The 16,375-nt window shown below is 61.6% G+C and overlaps 3 protein-coding genes across 4 annotated transcripts; 2 read left to right on the top strand and 1 right to left on the bottom strand.

The window, feature by feature from the left end:
* The first annotated feature begins 762 nt into the window (after positions 1-762).
* On the top strand, positions 763-3,055 carry VPS37D (VPS37D subunit of ESCRT-I). Its single transcript, XM_086475348.1, has 4 exons — positions 763-885; positions 1,786-1,957; positions 2,290-2,372; positions 2,564-3,055. Exons 1-4 carry the CDS (start codon positions 763-765, stop codon positions 3,053-3,055), a joined length of 870 nt encoding a protein of 289 aa, XP_086331474.1.
* Positions 3,056-8,989: 5,934 nt separating this feature from the next.
* DNAJC30 (DnaJ heat shock protein family (Hsp40) member C30) lies at positions 8,990-9,628 on the bottom strand. Its single transcript, XM_086475347.1, has one exon. It carries the CDS (start codon positions 9,626-9,628, stop codon positions 8,990-8,992), a length of 639 nt encoding a protein of 212 aa, XP_086331473.1.
* A 100-nt stretch (positions 9,629-9,728) lies between these two features.
* BUD23 (BUD23 rRNA methyltransferase and ribosome maturation factor) lies at positions 9,729-16,153 on the top strand. Of its 2 annotated transcripts, XM_086475058.1 has the most exons (12): positions 9,729-9,776; positions 9,887-9,924; positions 10,309-10,404; positions 11,254-11,336; positions 11,431-11,527; positions 12,385-12,481; positions 12,838-12,888; positions 13,483-13,568; positions 13,771-13,816; positions 14,120-14,181; positions 15,220-15,309; positions 15,459-16,153. In XM_086475058.1, the coding sequence occupies exons 1-12, from the start codon at positions 9,729-9,731 to the stop codon at positions 15,511-15,513; spliced, it is 849 nt and encodes a 282-aa protein (XP_086331184.1). In that variant the 3' UTR covers positions 15,514-16,153. The 2 variants fall into 2 exon arrangements, with proteins under 2 accessions (XP_086331184.1, XP_086331186.1); XM_086475060.1 differs by lacking the exons at positions 9,729-9,776; positions 9,887-9,924; positions 11,254-11,336 and having other exon boundaries at positions 10,286-10,404.
* The last annotated feature ends 222 nt before the right edge of the window (positions 16,154-16,375 follow it).

The raw sequence follows: 16,375 nt of genomic DNA on the forward strand, positions 1-16,375 counted from the left end.
CAGGATGCACACAGCAGGGATCAGGATGCACCAAGTGGGGTGCAGTGCAGGATGCACAGAGCGGGGTGCAGGGCAGGATGCACGCAGAGGGGAGCAGGATGCACAAAGTGGGGTGCAGGATGCACAAGGCGGGGAGCAGAGCAGAATGCACAAAGCAGGGAGCAGGATGCACAGAGCGGGGTGCAGTGCAGGATGCACAGAGTGGGGATCAGGTTAGGATGCACAGAGTGGGGATCAGGATGCACCAAGTGGGGTGCAGGATGCACAGAGCCGGGTGCAGAGCAGGATGCACAGAGCGGGGAGCAGGATGCACAGAGCAGGGTGCAGCGCAGGATGCACAGAGCAGGGAGCAGGTTAGGATGCACAGAGGCGTGGTGCAGGATGCACAAAGTGGGGTGCAGGATGCACAAGGCGGGGAGCAGTGCAGGATGCATAGAGCGGGGAGCAGGATGCACAAAGTGGGGTGCAGTGCAGGATGCACAGAGCAGGGTGCAGGGCAGGATGCACACAGCCGGGTGCAGGATGCACACAGCGCGCTGCATTGCCAGTTCCCCCGCCCCCGGGGGCGGGGCGGTGCAGAACCGGAGCACCTTGCGCTCACCCGCGGCTCCTTTAAGACCGGCGGGGGCGGTGAAGGCGGGGCGGGTGCGGCTCCTGGTGGTGGTGGTGGTGGTGGTGGTGGTGGTGGTGGTGGTGGTGGTGGTGGTGGTGGTGGTGGGGTGGGGTGGGGGTCCTGGTCGGTGCCGGTCTGTGCCCCGGCCCATGTCCCGGCCCCCGGTACCGCCTGGCTCCCCGCGCCGTTTCGGGGCGCTCAGCACCGCGCAGCTCCGCGCCCTGCTGCAGGACGAGCCCCGGCTGCAGCGCGCCGCCCGCCTCAGCAGGAAGGTACAGCCGGGGGGGGGGGGGGGGGGGGGGGGGAGGGGGTTTTGCACTGGGGGTCCGTGCGCCGGGGGTCCGTGTCCCGCCCCCAGCGGGGCCTTTTCCCATGGAGACGCCCGCAAACCGGGCACCGCCTGGCCGCGCCCCCCCCCCCCCCCCCCCGCCGGTCCCCCGCACTGCGTTGACCCCCGAAATGTCGCCCGCCGAGCCCGCGGGGAGCAGCAAACCCCCACCCCGCTGGGTGGGGGTGGAAACCTCCGCTTGGGCGTCGCGACCACCCGCCGCTCCGGGGGGGGTTGGGGGTTCGGTAGCCATCGCTTGCCAAGAGGCCTCGGGCCACCAAAACCCAGGGTGGGGGCCACAGCCACCCCCCGCCGCTGCTCTCATTGCCCCGAGATGTGGGGGATGCTGGGGGGCTCCGGCCCCTCGCCGTGCCCTCCTCGCCTTGCTTCGTTCCTCCGCAGCGGGGCTGAGCCCCCGGGGGCTCCCCCGGTTCCTGGCGCTGCTCTGCGGGAAACGGGGTCGGGTTGTTCCGAAATCGTTCTCAGCCCGATTTTAGCATCTTTTCCCCCTGGGCCTCTCAAAGCGCAGCCCGGCACCACGCTCTGCTCCCCGCTCTGCGTGGGTGGAAAGAGGGGTGTGCAGGGAGAGAGGGTGCGGGTCTCTCTCCTGGCACCCTCGTTAGCTGGCAAGGGTCCTTTCCTCTGCAAAGTCCAGCCGTTGCATCCCCACTGGGATGCACCCCCCTTTTCCAGGCAGAGCAGAGGGATGGGGACAGTACAGGAGAAGAGGGTTCACCCTTGGATGGAGACGGACCCGCTCCCAGCAGGCTGGAGCTCTGACTGGTTCTGCCCATTTCTCCCAGTGCTGACACCCCCCACCCCCCCCCCGTTCCCATTCCCACAGTTTCAGAGTCTGCAGCTGGAACGGGAGATGTGTTTGGCTTCAAACTGCACCCTGGCCAGGGTGAACCTGTCCCTGCGCCCGCGGCTGGAGGATGGGAAGGCTTCCCTGGCCATCAAGTACCAGGAGCTGCGGGAGATACGAGAGGCGTGTTGGGACAAGCAGCAGCGCCTGGGTGAGTGGGGTGCAGCCGATGGGACGAGCCCATCACGGCCAGAGCAACCCGAGTTAATACGAGGGCCCCAGTGGGCTCAGCATCCTCAAACCCCTCTTGGGGAAATGGCCCGGCCATGATCGGGAGCAGTGGGGGGGCGGTATGGCCTGTGACATAGCCAGCCCTCAGCTGGGATCGATGCCGTGGTGTGCAGGTGGCTCCAGGGGTGTCTTTGGGGGTGTTTTAGTTCGAGAGTGGGGGGAGCTGATGCTTGGGGATGGGGAAGACTGCAGCCCCAGCAGCGGGGGTGTTAGGGGGAGGTTTGTTGGCAGCCCCATCTCCTCCCAACACAGCCACATACCTGGAGAAGTGGAGCCCGCAGAGCGCCCTGGGCCAGCTCCAAGCCAAGCTTGATGCCTCCGAGGCAGAGTCAGAGGTGAGTCAGGCAAGACAGACCCCTATGGCTGCTGCCCCTTCCTTGCCTGAGCCCTGGACTCTTCTCCTTGCCCTCCCGCCTGCCAAGCCCTGGAAAAGAGTCCAGGGTCCAGGGGATGCTCTGCCATCTGGGCTCCCTCTGTGGTCACACAACTCTCTTGCCTTGATGCTGTCCCGCTGCCCATCCCACAGGCGCAGATAGAGCAGTTTCTGGGCCAGGACCTGCCCCTCGATTCCTTTCTGGAGTCCTTCTGCCAGAGCCGCACGCGCTCCCACATCTGCCGGACGCAGCTGGAGAAACTGCAGGAGCTGCTGCGGAAGGACCAGGTGGGCAGGGACCCTGCGGGCCCCGCGGGGCACCCACGTGCCCTGGCTAGCCCACCACCAGCCCGTCTTGCCCCGTTGCGGAGCGGTGTAGCCCCCAAAGCCTTCGATCTCTCCTACGGCTTTGTGCCTGCCTTTGTCGTCCCCTCGGAGGCCGTTGCGCCCTTTGCCATGCCAGCTGTGCCTCCCAGACGCCACCTCCCAGCCCTGGGACACCAGCCAGCATCTCCCTGCTCTGAAGTCCCCAGCCCGGGCTCGCCCCTGCACCTTGTCGGACACATCCCCCTGCTCAGCCCCCAGCCCTTGCGCAGGCGGCAGCCGCGGCCGCGACACCAGAAGCAGGAGCCTCCGCACCGGTAGCAGGGCAGGGATGGGGGATGTCCCCACTTCTGGCCCTCTGCCTCCACGGGGGCTGCGCAGGAACACCCTGGCTGGGGAGCATGTGGGGCTGCAAGGGGCTGCGGTGTCTGTTGGGCAGGCGCAGGGGTGGGTGCTCACGGGGGGGATGGAGGTGCTTGGGTTGGGGTGGGTGGCGTGGCCAGGCAGTGGGTCCTCCAGGGGAGAGGTCTCTGCATCCACAGCAAGAGGAACAGTGACAGGAGGTGGGGGCGGGTGGCTTGTAGGGGTGCCAGTGGGCTCAGTCGGGTGGGAGACCGCAGGGAAGAGGGCCCAGGAGCACTGGGTGCCACGTGCTTTCTAAATAAAGGCTCTTTTCCACGCTCTGTGTTACCCCTTGGCTCTGGCTATGAACAGAGGGATGGGACAGGCCGGGAGAAGGTGGCTGCAGGGGAGGACACTTACCAGGATTGGAGGTGACTGGCAGTCAAGGACGGTCCACCAGCCTGGGGAGAGCTCAGGCTCAGCCATCAGCACCCCGGGGAAGGTGAGAGCCCTCGTTAGGGGGCAGAGTGCCCAGTGAGAGTGTGCGTTTTCCCCCCCCAAATAGGTGCCAGGGACCATCTCCCAGCAGTTTGGCCCCACACATGGCAAAGACTGCTGGTAACCAGAGATGGCTCATGCCAGCAGCCGAGCCGTCGCCCCCATGCGTGCAGCCCTACAGTGGTTTTGGTACCCATTCCCCATCCACTTTCCTTAATTTCATGTAAAGGATGGTGAGACAAGGCTGGGAGGAGGGGGGGAGGATAGCCCTGCTTCTTCCAGCTGCTGCCTCCCGGGCACCCTGAGATATTTGTTCCCTGCTTAGGGTGTCTCTTGAGCTGTTTCTAGCTTTCGATTTGGTTTCAGGCTCTTCCCGTGCTTTCAGCTCCTGTCTGGTTGTAGCATTTTTTTTTTCCTTCTTTTCCAGTTGCCTGCCCACCCTGCAGCCTGGCACTGTTACGTAGCCTGCTTAGAAATCATCCACAGCAGCAAGGGGCTCTGGCTACAAAGCACGCCAAAATACGGACCATTGGCTTGCAGTGGCTGGTCACCCCCCTCCACCAGTTGCAGCGGTCCTGGCGGGGAGTGTACGGGCAGCGTTAGTGCACCCTGCACCGCTGGGGAACGTGGCAGCTCCCGGAGCGTGCCGCCAGCGCCTCACCGAACCGGCAGCTCCAGCCCTTTCCGCAGGCAGGCCTGGGCTGGGGACAAAGTCCTGCACGGGGCACAAGACGGGGACACTGGTAACAGGCAGGACCTGGCAGCAGCACCCCTCTGTGCTCCTCCTTGCCTGCGCCAAGCGCTGCTTGCCCCGCAGGGCCATGTCGAGGGGGGTAGGAGGAAGCCCCAGGGAGGAGGAGGAGGAGGAGGAGGAAGCGTTGCCATCGGGTGTGCACCTGCATTCATTTCTGCACCGGCCCAGGGAGCAGCCTGGGGCCAGCTCAGCCCCTCTGCAGGCTGGTGGGCAGCCAAACCCGGGAGGGGCAGGCAGGGAGCTGGCCCTGCCGGCTCGGTGACCTCCCAGGCATGGCCCCTCTGCCAGGCTTGGCTTTTCAGAGGTCAGGCTGGGTCCGCAGCAGCCCCCAGCCCAGGAGGGACAGGACAGCTGGGAGAGAAGGGTGCCCCCAGCACAGGCAGCCTCCAGGAGACCCTTTGATCCCCCAGGTCGGTGGGGGGATGCAAAAGCCCATGCTGGGGTCAGCCAGCGAGGAGTGGTGCCAGGGTGCCCCAGCTGTGCCCCCCCGCGCAGCAGGCACTGCCGGGCTGTTACCAGAGGAACCTCTATTAACAATTAACTCTATTAACAGAGGAGTCGCCGTAAGGGATGCTGTGGAAGGGAGGGGGAGCTGCCACCCCCCATCCATGGGTGCTGCCAACCGTGGAGCCCTTCCCTGAGGAGGGTAGAGCCACCTCGGGCCCAGCAGCAGCAGGACTGGGGTGCAGAGCTGTGCCCACAATCCCAGGTCAGGGCTGGGGCTGTCCCAAGGGCTGTCCCCTCACCCCCCCCTCACACCCCCCTCCCCGTCCCTGCCTGGCCAGCCCCTCTTGCAGGGCTTGGGGAGTCAAGGGGTGTGTGGTGGCCACCCCTCCAGTGCTGCTTGGGGCCCTGCTCACCCAGCCTGCAGCTCCTTGTCTCGGCCCCCCATGCCCCCTGCCCAGCTGGCACCCCCAAAGACCTGCCGGGAGCCAGGTTCAGCCCCTTCCTTCCCAAAGAGCAGGTCAGCTCTCCCAGATAGGGGGATTAGGATTAGGAAGGGGCCCTAATGAGGGCACCAAGACCCCACGCCCACGGGCTGCACCACCCAGCAGCCGAGGGGAGCAGCTCAGCACCCCAAGCCTGCGGTGACAGGGTCGTCAGCCCACGAGACCGGGCTGGGACAGCACTGGGGACTGCGCTGAGTTTGCAAGGCCTCGGGGCTGGGGCTGTCGGGCTTCATCTGGGCTTGTCTCAGCTTGCCTGGGGCGCTTTGATTTATTTAGTCTGTAGCAGCAGCTAATTACCATGGCCATTAACTTCTTGGTTTTAGTTCTGCTTCCCTTTCACAGTGACATGGTGCGATGTCTATCCTTAGTAAGTCGAGGATGGGAATGAGTAACAGGAAATTACACAGAATAAACCGCGGGGTGAAGGTGCAATAGAGAGCAGGACAGGTCTGGAGGGGTGGGCATAGGGGGATAGCTGAGGCCCCAGCAGCAACTCACCCTCGGGCAGTTCCTTTCAGTGACACAAATGGAGGAGCTGGCAAAAATCAGTGTTGGGGGTCAGAGAGCAAAGAACCAGCATCCAGCGTGGGTGAATACATCACTTTTGATAAAGCCAGAGCTGCAGAGCAACAAAGAGAGGGGCAGGGTGTGCTGGAAAATGTGTAAAAGCGGCCCCAGTGGACGTGAAGGGGAGGAGGAAGAGATCTCCACTGTGAACATCACACTCCTCCCAGCAAAGGCCTCAGCACGCCGAAACTCATGGCGGCGACCTCCTCCCCAGCTAAAACTGCCATCCTCCCCCCCCCCCTCCGAGGGAGGGCACAGGCCAGGAGAGGCTGTGTGACAGCTGTGACCGCAGTGTCTTACTGGGTTTGTAGTAACTGGGTACGGCCTCAAAAGGAGGCAAAGCCCACGGCAGAGCTGGGAGCGGGAGCTGTTCCCTGCTGTGACCCCCGCCCACGGCTGTCGTGCCCCCGGCTGCGGGAAGACGGGCTCTGTTTCTCGCAGAAACGACCCTCTGTGGCTCAGCACCCCCAAGGATCCATCCTTGTTGTCCCCGAGGTGTGAAGACAGATGAGGCCACAGGCAGTTGCAAAGCTTCCCCCGCTGCTGCGGGGCTCGGACCCAGCTGCCAGAGGAAGGTGCTGGAGCAGCGCACAAGCCTGCGCCCCCTCGCAGCGAGCGTGAGGGAAAGCAAACTTCCTCGTGGCTCTCCCCGAGTTGGGCAGCGCTTCTGCCTCTCTGAAGGCAGCTCTGTAACCCTCTCCCATTGCTCATTACCCTCCACTTTCCAGCAAGCACAAGGAATATTTACCACCCAAGCCCACCAAAAGAAAGACTTGTCATTTCGTCACCAGTTTACGGCTGGATATCTTTAATGTTTGACATACACCATGGAACCCTGAGGAAGAAGAGGAAGAAACAGTGATATGAAGGGCCCAAACCACCCACTGAAAGGCACATGGATTAGCTTGGTTTCAGTGCCTGGGGACCTCACCCCCCAGTTTCAGATATTGCAGCCAGACACAGAGCAGCAAGTCAGCCCAGCTGGCTTACTGGAGCCGCTCTTCCCTATCCCAGTGCCAGCGGGCAGAGCACCAGCTACCCTGTTCCTCCTCCTCCACGCTGCACCGCACCAGGAAGCTGGCTCAGGGCTGGAGCCTGCCTGCGGGAACAGCCCGCAGCCCCAGGCCTCAGCACCACCTAGCTTTAAGAAGGATCAATCCAGAGAACACCTCCTGTTCGGCAGGGCTGCCTTAAAAACCTGCAAGCCGTGACACCAGGAACTAGAGAGGTGCTCCCTAGTACCCCCCCCACTTCCCATGGACATCCCTAGCTTTTCCAGCCCGGAAAAGAACGCTGCCTGCCAAATTCTGCCGGAGAAGCCACCTTTGGTCTTCCGAGTGACTTGGTTTATAGCATGAAAAGGCAGCAGCATGTGACTCAGGGCCAGAGCTCGGGAGACTTTTGCTCCGTAACCGACACCCTTGAACTTCCTGCTCTTCACCCGCTGACGTTTCAGCGCTATAATCCCACGCAGAAGGATGGACTGACAACCAGAGAGGATCCTGGAAAGCTCGCTCGCTGCCCATGGGCTGGATTTGCTCCAAACGTGCAGCAGTCTCTGGAGTCTGCAGCTGGAAGTGGTACACTGTTTTCCAGAGAAGGCAGAAGCAAGCTCTCCTGTCCAGCACGTACCCTGTCCCCAGCAGACACTACACTCCCTGCCGTGCTACTGCCCCAGGCTCAGTTCAGCATCACAGGACTCGGCATTTGCTTTCAATGTTCTTGTGTTGGGAGAAAACGTAACCCAGGGTCACTGCAGTGAGAGGTGAGGGCTTAGCTCCTCCACAGACCGCTGCCAGCCAGGGCCAGCAAATCCAGTGCAAAGTAACGCAGCTGAAGTCTTTGGCACACTCGTGGGTCAACACCATGAAGCTTCGCTCGCTCCACGCAGTACCAGCATAGCACAGGTGAAACCTTCACCCAAGGACAGACAGAAACTCCGACACACAACCTTTAGTTCATGAAACGCTTCAATACGTACATAGGCAAATACTCTTATGTGCAAATGATGCTCAGACACACGTAAAACACAATTAATGCCCCTCAGCGCTCAGAAACGTACCGCCCCCAGCCACGAAGGCCTGCGTGGGATGGTTTTGTGCAAAGTTCCTGGCAGGCCCTAGACAGGACAGGCTGTTCTGAACACAGTAGTGTTTTGGGGCAGCACCTCCAGGCGATGTCACACGCTGACCAGGACACGAGCCACCAGGGGCCCAGGCTTCATCCTTCCAGGCTGCTGCAGCCAAGACTTCCGCACTCGCCACACAGCGAGGCAAGCCCTGAACAGAGACAGACGAGGGCAATGATGCAGTTTGGAGACCAACGCTCCTAAAATTCCCCCAAGGTGTAGCAACAGCAGGTGTGACAGCACAGAGGCGGCAGGTCTCAGATTAACAGAGAACCCCAGAGAGCTGTAGCTCAGCACCGGTGAGCGCACCCCCCACGAACACACACTGCACACGACCACCACTGACAGCCTTTTAATCTCTGCCGCGGCTCCAAGCAGGTATGTGGCTCCCACCAAGGTCAAACAGCAGTGCCAAAAGAGGGGACACGTTCACAGTCCACAAAGCAAAGTCCATGAACCACGTTTACCTGTCAGGCACCGCGTCTGCAGGTCGTATCGGCAGAGGGGACCACGCCACAGCCTCTCCAGCCCCTACACCACATCTGCAGAGCCCACACGTGGTGTCCAGTGGTCACCCGCTGTCCCCAGGTCACGCTGGCGGAGGTCACATCGCAGCCACAGGCACGTACCGCGCCTGTCAGCGGCACTCCGTGTCCGAAGGTCACGCCGGCAGAGGGGTCAGGTCACAGCCCACGGAGCAGGGCCGGCACACGGAGCCTGCTGGTCCTGCACTGGCTCTGAAGGTCACAGCGGCAGAAGGGACGCGTCTCAGCCTGAGGAGCAGAGCCCATGCGTGGCGCCTGCTGGTCACGTACCGTGTCTGAAGGTCACGCAGGCAGAGGGGGAATGTCACGGCCTGAAGGCGCAGATCCTGCACCCGGTGCCTGCCAACCCTGTGGGTGCAGGGGACAACCCCCCCAGCCAGCTGCCATGCCCACTGGTGATGCTCCGTCCCGCCGCAGCAGCGGAGCTGGGTGGGTGCCCGGTGGCTGCCCAGCCCTGCTGTGGCCCCTCTGTCACTTGAGGCCGTAGAGGATGGTGAAACCCAGGAGGAAGATGAGCCCGACCGAGAGGTCCGCGAGGAGCCGGAACCGTCCCTGGGCCGCCTCCTCCTCCCGGCGGAGGCGCAGCTGCTCCCGCCGCGCCCGCAGCACCCGCTCCCGCTCCAGCTGCTCCCCGTAGTGCGCCCGGTAGAAGGCGTCGAAGTCGAAAGGCGGCGGCACGGGCCAACGGCGGGCGGTGGTGGGGGCCCGGGGCTGCGGCGGGGAGGGGGCGGGCGGGCGGCCCGGGGGTTTGGGGGCGTCGCGCACCTCTTCAGGGCTGAGGAGGCCGCGGTCGTATTTGCGGCGCAGGGCGGCGCTGCCCAGCACCCGGTAGGCCTCGCTAACGGCGGCGAAGCGGGCGGCGGCGGCGGCACTGCCGGCGTTGCGGTCGGGGTGGTAGCGGAACGACTGCTCGTAGTACGCCGTCTTGATCTGCGCCGCCGTCGCCGTGGCCGAGACCCCCAGCACCTCGTACAGGTCGCGGCGCCCCCCCGGAGCTGCTCCGCCACCCGTCTGCCCGCAGCGGGACGGCGCCAGGGCACGGCCGAGCCGCGGGGCCCGGGGGGCGGCGGGCAGGAGGCGCCGGAGGCGGCCGAGCGCTGCCGGCTCCATCGCTGGGCGCTCCGCCTCAGCGACCTCCCGCCGCCATCTTGGGCGCGACGGGAGCGTCGGCGCGCCTGCGCGGCGCGGGGCAGCGGCGTCACGCGGCGGCATGGCGGGCAGCGGCCGCCGGCCCGAGCACCGCGGGCCGCCCGAGCTGGTGAGCGGCGGGGCCGGGGGGGAGGGAGGGAGAGCTGGGCCTCACCCGGGGGTCCTGGGCCTCACCCGGGGGTCCTGGGCCTCACCGCCCTCGCCTCGCTCTCGTTGCAGTTCTACGATGAGGCCGAGGCGCGGAAGTACACGCAGAAGTACGGCGGGGCGATCGCGGCGGGGCTGCCGGGCCGCGGCGGCGGGGAGGGGCCCTGTCGTGAGGCGATGGCGGTGGCGGGGGTGGGGGTGTCTTGTCATGGCGCGGACAACGGGGGGAGCCCGCCGGGGGGTGTGTGGGGGTGTGTGTATGTCCTTCCGTGAGGCCTGGGGGGGGGGGATGACCCCGCCGTGTGAGGCGGCGCGGGGGGGGGGGGGTGGTGGCGGGGGGTAACCCCTCAATGTGGCGGCGGCGCCGGTGGGGGGGGGGTGTCCCGTCGTGAGACGGAGCGGGGGGGGTGAAATCCTACCGTGAGGCGGTGGCAGGGGGCCGTTCCGCCGCGGGGATGCCGCCTTGCTGCCCATGCCCTGGCCGTGCCTTGCAGCTCCCGGGTGGTGGAGATCCAGTCGCAGATGTCCGAGAGGGCTGTGGAGCTGCTGGGGCTGCCTGAGGACCGGCCGTGCCTCCTCCTGGACGTGGGGTGAGCGGGGGACCTGCCCTGTGTCGTGGCACTCGGGGTGTCTGGGGCTTTAGTTGGCCACGGGAGCGAGTGTCATCCAGGCCCCACGGCGCTGGCCTCTCTCGTGGGCTGAAGAAGGATGGACTGCTGTGGTGTTGTGGCTGGCTGGTGAAGCCGAGAAAACTCGGTAACACCTCGGTGTTATCCAGCAGGAATTCTTTATGGCGGCGCCGGCAGCACGGGGGATTGGCTCCTTCCGTCCGTGCGCGCCCAAGCGTTGGGATTCTTGCCTTGGATTTACAGCTTTCCTGTTTATTCATTACATTTCTAAGAAAAGGTCGGGTTATTCTAATTATTTCCAGGAATTCATTAACGTAAGTTCCTCCCATAGTCCTGCCTCAGTCCACCCAAGTTATGCCCCCGTCAGGGGTCCTTGGTGGTCGTTGGGGATGAAGGTCCGAGTCTTCCTCAGGGTTGAGCTGTTGAACTTGTCCTGCGGCGCCTGCCCTGCACCACCCTGGGGCTTTTCCAATTCCCAGAACCAGCCCTTGCTCGCTGCCCTCCCGATCTCTCCTGCTCAGGCCTTTGTGCTCCTTGAGCCCCACGGTCTGATCGGAGGATTCCACCGGGTGTCCTTCGCTTGGCGGATCCTGCTTCATTCTTGTCTTTACCGTGTGTGTCAGTCAGCAATGCAGACGTGTTAGTACACATCGGCCTCCCTCCCTCCCTCTCTCTAAAGGCTGGTCAGCAGTTCTTTTCTAAAAGCCAGGTTTCTAAAGGCTAGTTTTCTAGAGGCTAGTTAGCCATTCTTTATTACACCGGCATCACCCTCAGACCAGGCTTGTGACCCCTGTGCTCTCCTCCCTTCAGCTGTGGCTCTGGGCTGAGCGGGGATTACATCTCCGAGGAGGGTCACTACTGGATTGGCATGGACATCAGCCCCGCCATGCTGGGTGAGCAGGCCCGCCTCCCCCTGCCCGCCCCCGCCTCAGAGGTGCTCCCCGAAGGTGTGAGCTGGTTGCCTGAGCTGTGCTCTGTTCCGTGTAGATGTGGCCGTGGAGAGAGAGGTGGAAGGAGACCTTCTCCTTGCAGACGTGGGTCATGGCATTCCCTTCAGGCCTGGCATGTTTGACGGCTGCATCAGGTGAGTTGGTGTACACGAGCGAGCTCTTTCGCTGCTCCACGGAGCTGCATCGTCTGTACAGTCCACATAGTCCCCGTATGGTGCCTAACAGATGAGCGGGACTGTCCTTACCATTTGCTGTCTTTGCTCTGTGCCGTTTGACTCCCATCTCTCTGGGACAAGCTGCTGAGTTTCTGGATGGCAGAAGCAGCTTCTGACAGCTGTTTCCCCAGCGATGCTTGTCTTTTTTTTTTTTTTTTTTTTTTTTTTCTGCTGGTAAGAAGTTTATTGCAGCAAATAAAATAAAATCGGGAATATTGTCAGGAGCATTGAGACCTGCTCCAAGGTGTTAAAACACAGAAAGTGTGTTGGTACCATTGCTCAGCTGCAAGGTCAGTCCCTGGGTGAAAGGTCTGATGGTTGGTTTTGGGGTGAAGGGGACAGAAACACTTTTCTGCTTGGAGAAAAGCTTTTCTGCTTTGAGGTGCTTCTTCCCAGCACCTCAGAAAGGTGCTGGGAAGAAGCAGGGACTGTCTGTGGCTGATCCGAACGCTCTGTTCGGGATTGCTCATAGGCACAACCTGCATGGCCCTGCAAGGGCCACAGCTAAGCCCTTGAATTATCGGAGCACCTGGCCTAAAGGGGATGCTTGGTGATTTTTTTGTGCTTGGATAACAACTGCGCCTTGTTGGGTTTAGGCATAGTGAGTCTCCAGAGGGGTTCGTGTAACGGCAAAACAGGAGGCAAAGCTACGTGGAGAACATTAAATCGCTTCCCAGAAACCCAGCTCAGCGCTGGAAGTGAGCTCCAAGGGGGGTGACAGGCTCTGCGAAGGAACTGATGCCTCAGCATCCCGCGGGTCTGGTTTTCTTTTTCAGCATTTCCGCAGTGCAGTGGCTTTGTAACGCCGATAAGAAGTCACACAGCCCTCCGAAACGCCTTTATCGATTCTTCTCAACTCTTTATACTGCCTTGGTGAGTGTCAGGCCCCCCCAGTCAGGCTCTGCCTGCTTTTACATCCTGGCTGGTGCGTTCTAGCAAGATATTTCAAGTCGGGTGTTTTAATGAAGTGCCGCTTTGAAACAGAGGGCTGGCAGGAGCACCCGGTTCCTATCTCCTTGCCTGCCCGCCTGGTGTCTCGTGCTTCTCTGATCCCTGCTGTTACCCCACCGCTGGGCTGCGGAGGAGCTGCTCTGCCGCCTGAGCAGCTCCCCTGGGAGAGCCTTCCAGGAGGCTTTGGGGAGGTGGGTGCTAGTGTCCGGGCTAGGAATTCAGTCACGAGAGGGGTTGCCTGCCTGGGGCAGGTTTCTGACTGACTTTGTTTCCTGTAGGCCCGAGGATCCCGAGCCGTCCTGCAGCTGTACCCCGAGAACTCAGAACAGGTACAGGGCGGCAGGCAGGGGGGGAGGAGGTACAGGCAGGGACGTTGTGTGCTGTTTAGGGCTCTGCATGCACCGTGTTCCTCCAGATCGGGTCTGGGCCTCTTGTCTTTCCTGCCATCTGTAAAGCTTTTGGGGAACCCCCACAAAGCCTGTAAGGAGAACACCCTGTGCAATTTCTGGTGCTTCACAGATTGTCTTGGACTGAGGCTTGAAATCAAAGAAATTAGCAGGACATGATCTGAACCTGCTCTCCTCGGTTTTCCCCTGCGTTGGCTGGGTTTGAAGACTGGCCTGTAGTCATCAGCACTGCACTGTAACTGCCCAGGGCTGGAAAATCCAGCCCAGTATCCCTCTCCTAGAGAGTCTGCTGTGCCAATCAACCCAGGCTAGGCTGAGGAACGGGGAGAACCAAAGCAGACTGGTGTTGGGATGGTACTGCAGGACCGGGAGCTTGGGGCAGAGTGTAACAGAGCAGGAACGACTCGTCTTTGGCATGTGGTCGAGCCCTGAGGCCTCCTGGTTGAGCCCAGAGGCCTCCTGGGCACTGCTGGGGGATGACTGTTAAATAACTTTTGCAAGTGCTTCTTTTTCCAGCTCGAGCTCATCACGGCCCAAGCCATGAGAGCTGGCTTTACCGGGGGAATGGTGGTAGATTACCCCAACAGCGCCAAAGCCAAGAAGTGAGTCCTGTGTCTCAGTGTATGGGTGTGGTTGGGGTGAGGCCTGGGTTTAGCGGTGATTTTTATTTTATTTTTTTCCCCCCAAGCTGTCCTCTCTGCACTGGACTGAGGTTACAGCTTTGATCTGACTCTGCTATAAGCAATCTCAGTCTTGCTGGGGATCGCAGGCTGAATCTCAGCTTCGTGCTCCTTGTTCTTTCAGGTTCTTCCTTTGTCTCTTTGTGGGGACGTCTGGCACGTTACCGAAGGTGAGGAGCTCCGTGAGGCAGCAGAGTTGCCTTCCTGGCTGCTGTGGCAGAGCTGTGGGCGAGGGCAGGAGCCAGGCAGCAATGCACGTGCAGATGGGACGTCATTTATACCTTTGCTGTCAGTCTCGCCGACCCCTGCTCTCCCTGAGATCTGGTTTCTTTCCCACAATTTTTGGAAGACCGGTTTGTTCCTGCTACAGTCCTCCCCCTGGCAGAGCCCTGGGTTCCCCTTAATATCAATGGCGTGACTGTTCGCTCTGTCTGCTCCGGAGGAGAGCAAAACTTCCCAATTTTGCTTTTCAGGGCCTTGGTACTGAGTGTGCTGATGGAGAAGAGATACGCCAGGCGAAGTTCACCAATGAGAGGTACTGAGTAGGGGGTGAAGCTGCAAGTTCTCCCCAAGCCAGGAGTAGGGGTGGGGGGTATAAGGGCTGGATTTTGCCGACTGAGGACCACAGCGCTGCCGTGTGGGAAGTGACTGAAGGGAGGGGACTGGGAGGACCCTTGGCAGCCAGATGAGCTCTGCTTGATCTTGCTGAAGGGCCCCAGACGCAAGGAAAGGAACAGGTTAGTTTGGAGGGCTTTGCTGTGGTGTTGTGGGGCTGTGGTTGATGCTTGGAGCTGCAGCTGAGCATTTCTGAGGTGTGCCTTCTGGCCAGCCCGTGGCTCTCCAGCTCAGCGCTGTAGCGTAGGCCAGTGGTGATGGGAGGGGGAATGTTTACAGCGCTGGTGATACTAAGCCTGGCTTTTTTATCTCAGGGAGGCAGGCTGCTGTGCCTGAAGCCTTGTGTTCCCTTTCTTCAGCTCTCAAATTCTTTGCTTAGCTCTGCTGAGCTGTGGCCTCGGGGGGGGTTTCTCCTACTGGCCAGGTCTCCTCCCATGGTAGTGGTGCAGGGAGGAACCCTTCTTGCAGCCAGTGGGAGAGACACAGAACAAAAACCAGAGGAAAGTCGTCGTGGCTGCCAGGAGCTTGTGGCTGTCATGTTTTCCTGCCTCTGACACCACTGTAGCCCGGGGGGTACCCGGTTTGGGAGGGCAACAGCAGAGCTGGCAACTTGTTGGGAAGCCAGAGGCTTTGCTTTGCTCAGAGTCGAGCAGATGAGGGGAAGGTGGTTGTGCTTGAGCCCATCTTCCCCCGAGATCCCAGAGCCCAGCAGGCTGCTGGTGTGTCAGGTATGGCACAGGGTGCCCCTCGGCTCAGAGCCAGGGCTGGAAGCAGCCTCCTCCCGCAGCGCGGCTGGAGTTGGGACTGTTTGGCCACCGGCCCCAGCGCTGGCTGAGCCTCTTTTCCTCCCAGGGCTGGTGGTTTTATGAGGCAGAGGGCATGCCCCGTTCTGGGGGTCGATCCTCGAGGGCAGGAAAGCGTGCCCCAGCCCCTCAGTTCCTCTCCACTTGCTCTGCAGGACACGGTTCAGAAACGCCAAGGGCAAGTCTGTGAAGAAAAGCCGGGACTGGATCCTGGAGAAGAAGGAGCGCAGACGACGACAGGGCAAGTAAGTTCAGCTGGGTCCTGCCTCGGCTGAGGCGGCCTGTGCTGCTCTGGCCTGCTGTCACCTTCAACCTCTTGCCACGAACCCGCTTCCCTTCCCCTCCCGGAATGACCTGGGGGTCGTGCTTAGCTGCTCCCCGCTTTCCTCCCCAGGGAAGTGCGAGCAGACACGAAATACACGGGTCGAAAGCGCCGCCCTCGCTTCTGAATCGCTCTGGACGTTGCTGGTGCGGAAGATGGTGGGTTGGTCCCTCCGGCGAGCCTCCCGTGGACGACCCAGATGGACACCCCAGGCTTGGGACTTGCTGGGACAGGTCATTGTGGCTCTTGAAGGTGTAAACTGGCTCAGGGGCTGCCCAAAAGCCAACGGCACAGCTTCCAGCCCTGTTTTCCTGGTGAAGGGAGAGTGGCAGACAGTGCACTTGGCCACTTGGTGTCTGCAATGCCATTGCTTATCTTCCTGACTGTGCAGTGAGCCCTCTGGAGCTCCAGGTGAGCCAAAACGTTCTATCCAGCCTCCTCACTAAACAGTCAACGAGTCACAAGTGTCGCTGGTCTCTTGGGTCCTGCCCTTAGCGCAGGGGAATCCTGGGGTGGGAACAGGGCACCTACTTCCCTGCCAGCTTCCCCTCTGCCCGCAGGCAGGGGGAAGGTGTGTGTCCCATGAGGGCAAAGCTTCCTCCTGGCAGCGTTGTGATTCCCGGGGGTGCATCAGGCCCACCCCGCGTGCTTTAGTGCTCCCGGGATGCTGGGGGGCGGTTCCCCGCACCTCAGCCCTTGCTCCCCATCACCTCCTCCCTTCCCCTGAAACAGAGAGGTGCCAGCTGGAGCTTTACAGTTACAAATGTTTATTCTACATAAAAATTCCACAAAATGGGAAGCTGTTTTGCACCCAAAGCTTTGGGAGAAGAAAGGGAGGCTAGCAGGGAGGGAAAAGGTGAAGGAGAAAAGAGGCAACATACAGTGTCATCCAGCCCAGTGAGACAGAGCAAGCCAGGGTCAAGATCCACATAGAAAACAAGGACACTTAGCTCACAGTACAGCAACAGTACAACTCCACGGGGGGGGGG

Source organism: Leptosomus discolor, chromosome 18 (assembly GCF_034619465.1).
Source record: "Leptosomus discolor isolate bLepDis1 chromosome 18, bLepDis1.hap2, whole genome shotgun sequence".
Lineage (NCBI taxonomy): Eukaryota > Metazoa > Chordata > Aves > Leptosomiformes > Leptosomidae > Leptosomus > Leptosomus discolor.

What these genes read in the sequence shown, in the direction of transcription:
- DNAJC30 (XM_086475347.1), bottom strand. Translation starts at nt 9,628, where the DNA reads ATGGAGCCGGCAGCGCTCGGCCGCCTCCGGCGCCTCCTGCCCGCCGCC.
- VPS37D (XM_086475348.1), top strand. Translation starts at nt 763, where the DNA reads ATGTCCCGGCCCCCGGTACCGCCTGGCTCCCCGCGCCGTTTCGGGGCG. An exon ending in CCGCCCGCCTCAGCAGGAAG is followed by an intron (nt 886 to 1,785) that starts GTACAGCCGGGG and finishes CCATTCCCACAG; the next exon opens with TTTCAGAGTCTGCAGCTGGA. An exon ending in GGACAAGCAGCAGCGCCTGG is followed by an intron (nt 1,958 to 2,289) that starts GTGAGTGGGGTG and finishes CTCCCAACACAG; the next exon opens with CCACATACCTGGAGAAGTGG.
- BUD23 (XM_086475058.1), top strand. Translation starts at nt 9,729, where the DNA reads ATGGCGGGCAGCGGCCGCCGGCCCGAGCACCGCGGGCCGCCCGAGCTG. An exon ending in AACAGCGCCAAAGCCAAGAA is followed by an intron (nt 13,569 to 13,770) that starts GTGAGTCCTGTG and finishes TTGTTCTTTCAG; the next exon opens with GTTCTTCCTTTGTCTCTTTG. An exon ending in CGTCTGGCACGTTACCGAAG is followed by an intron (nt 13,817 to 14,119) that starts GTGAGGAGCTCC and finishes TTTGCTTTTCAG; the next exon opens with GGCCTTGGTACTGAGTGTGC.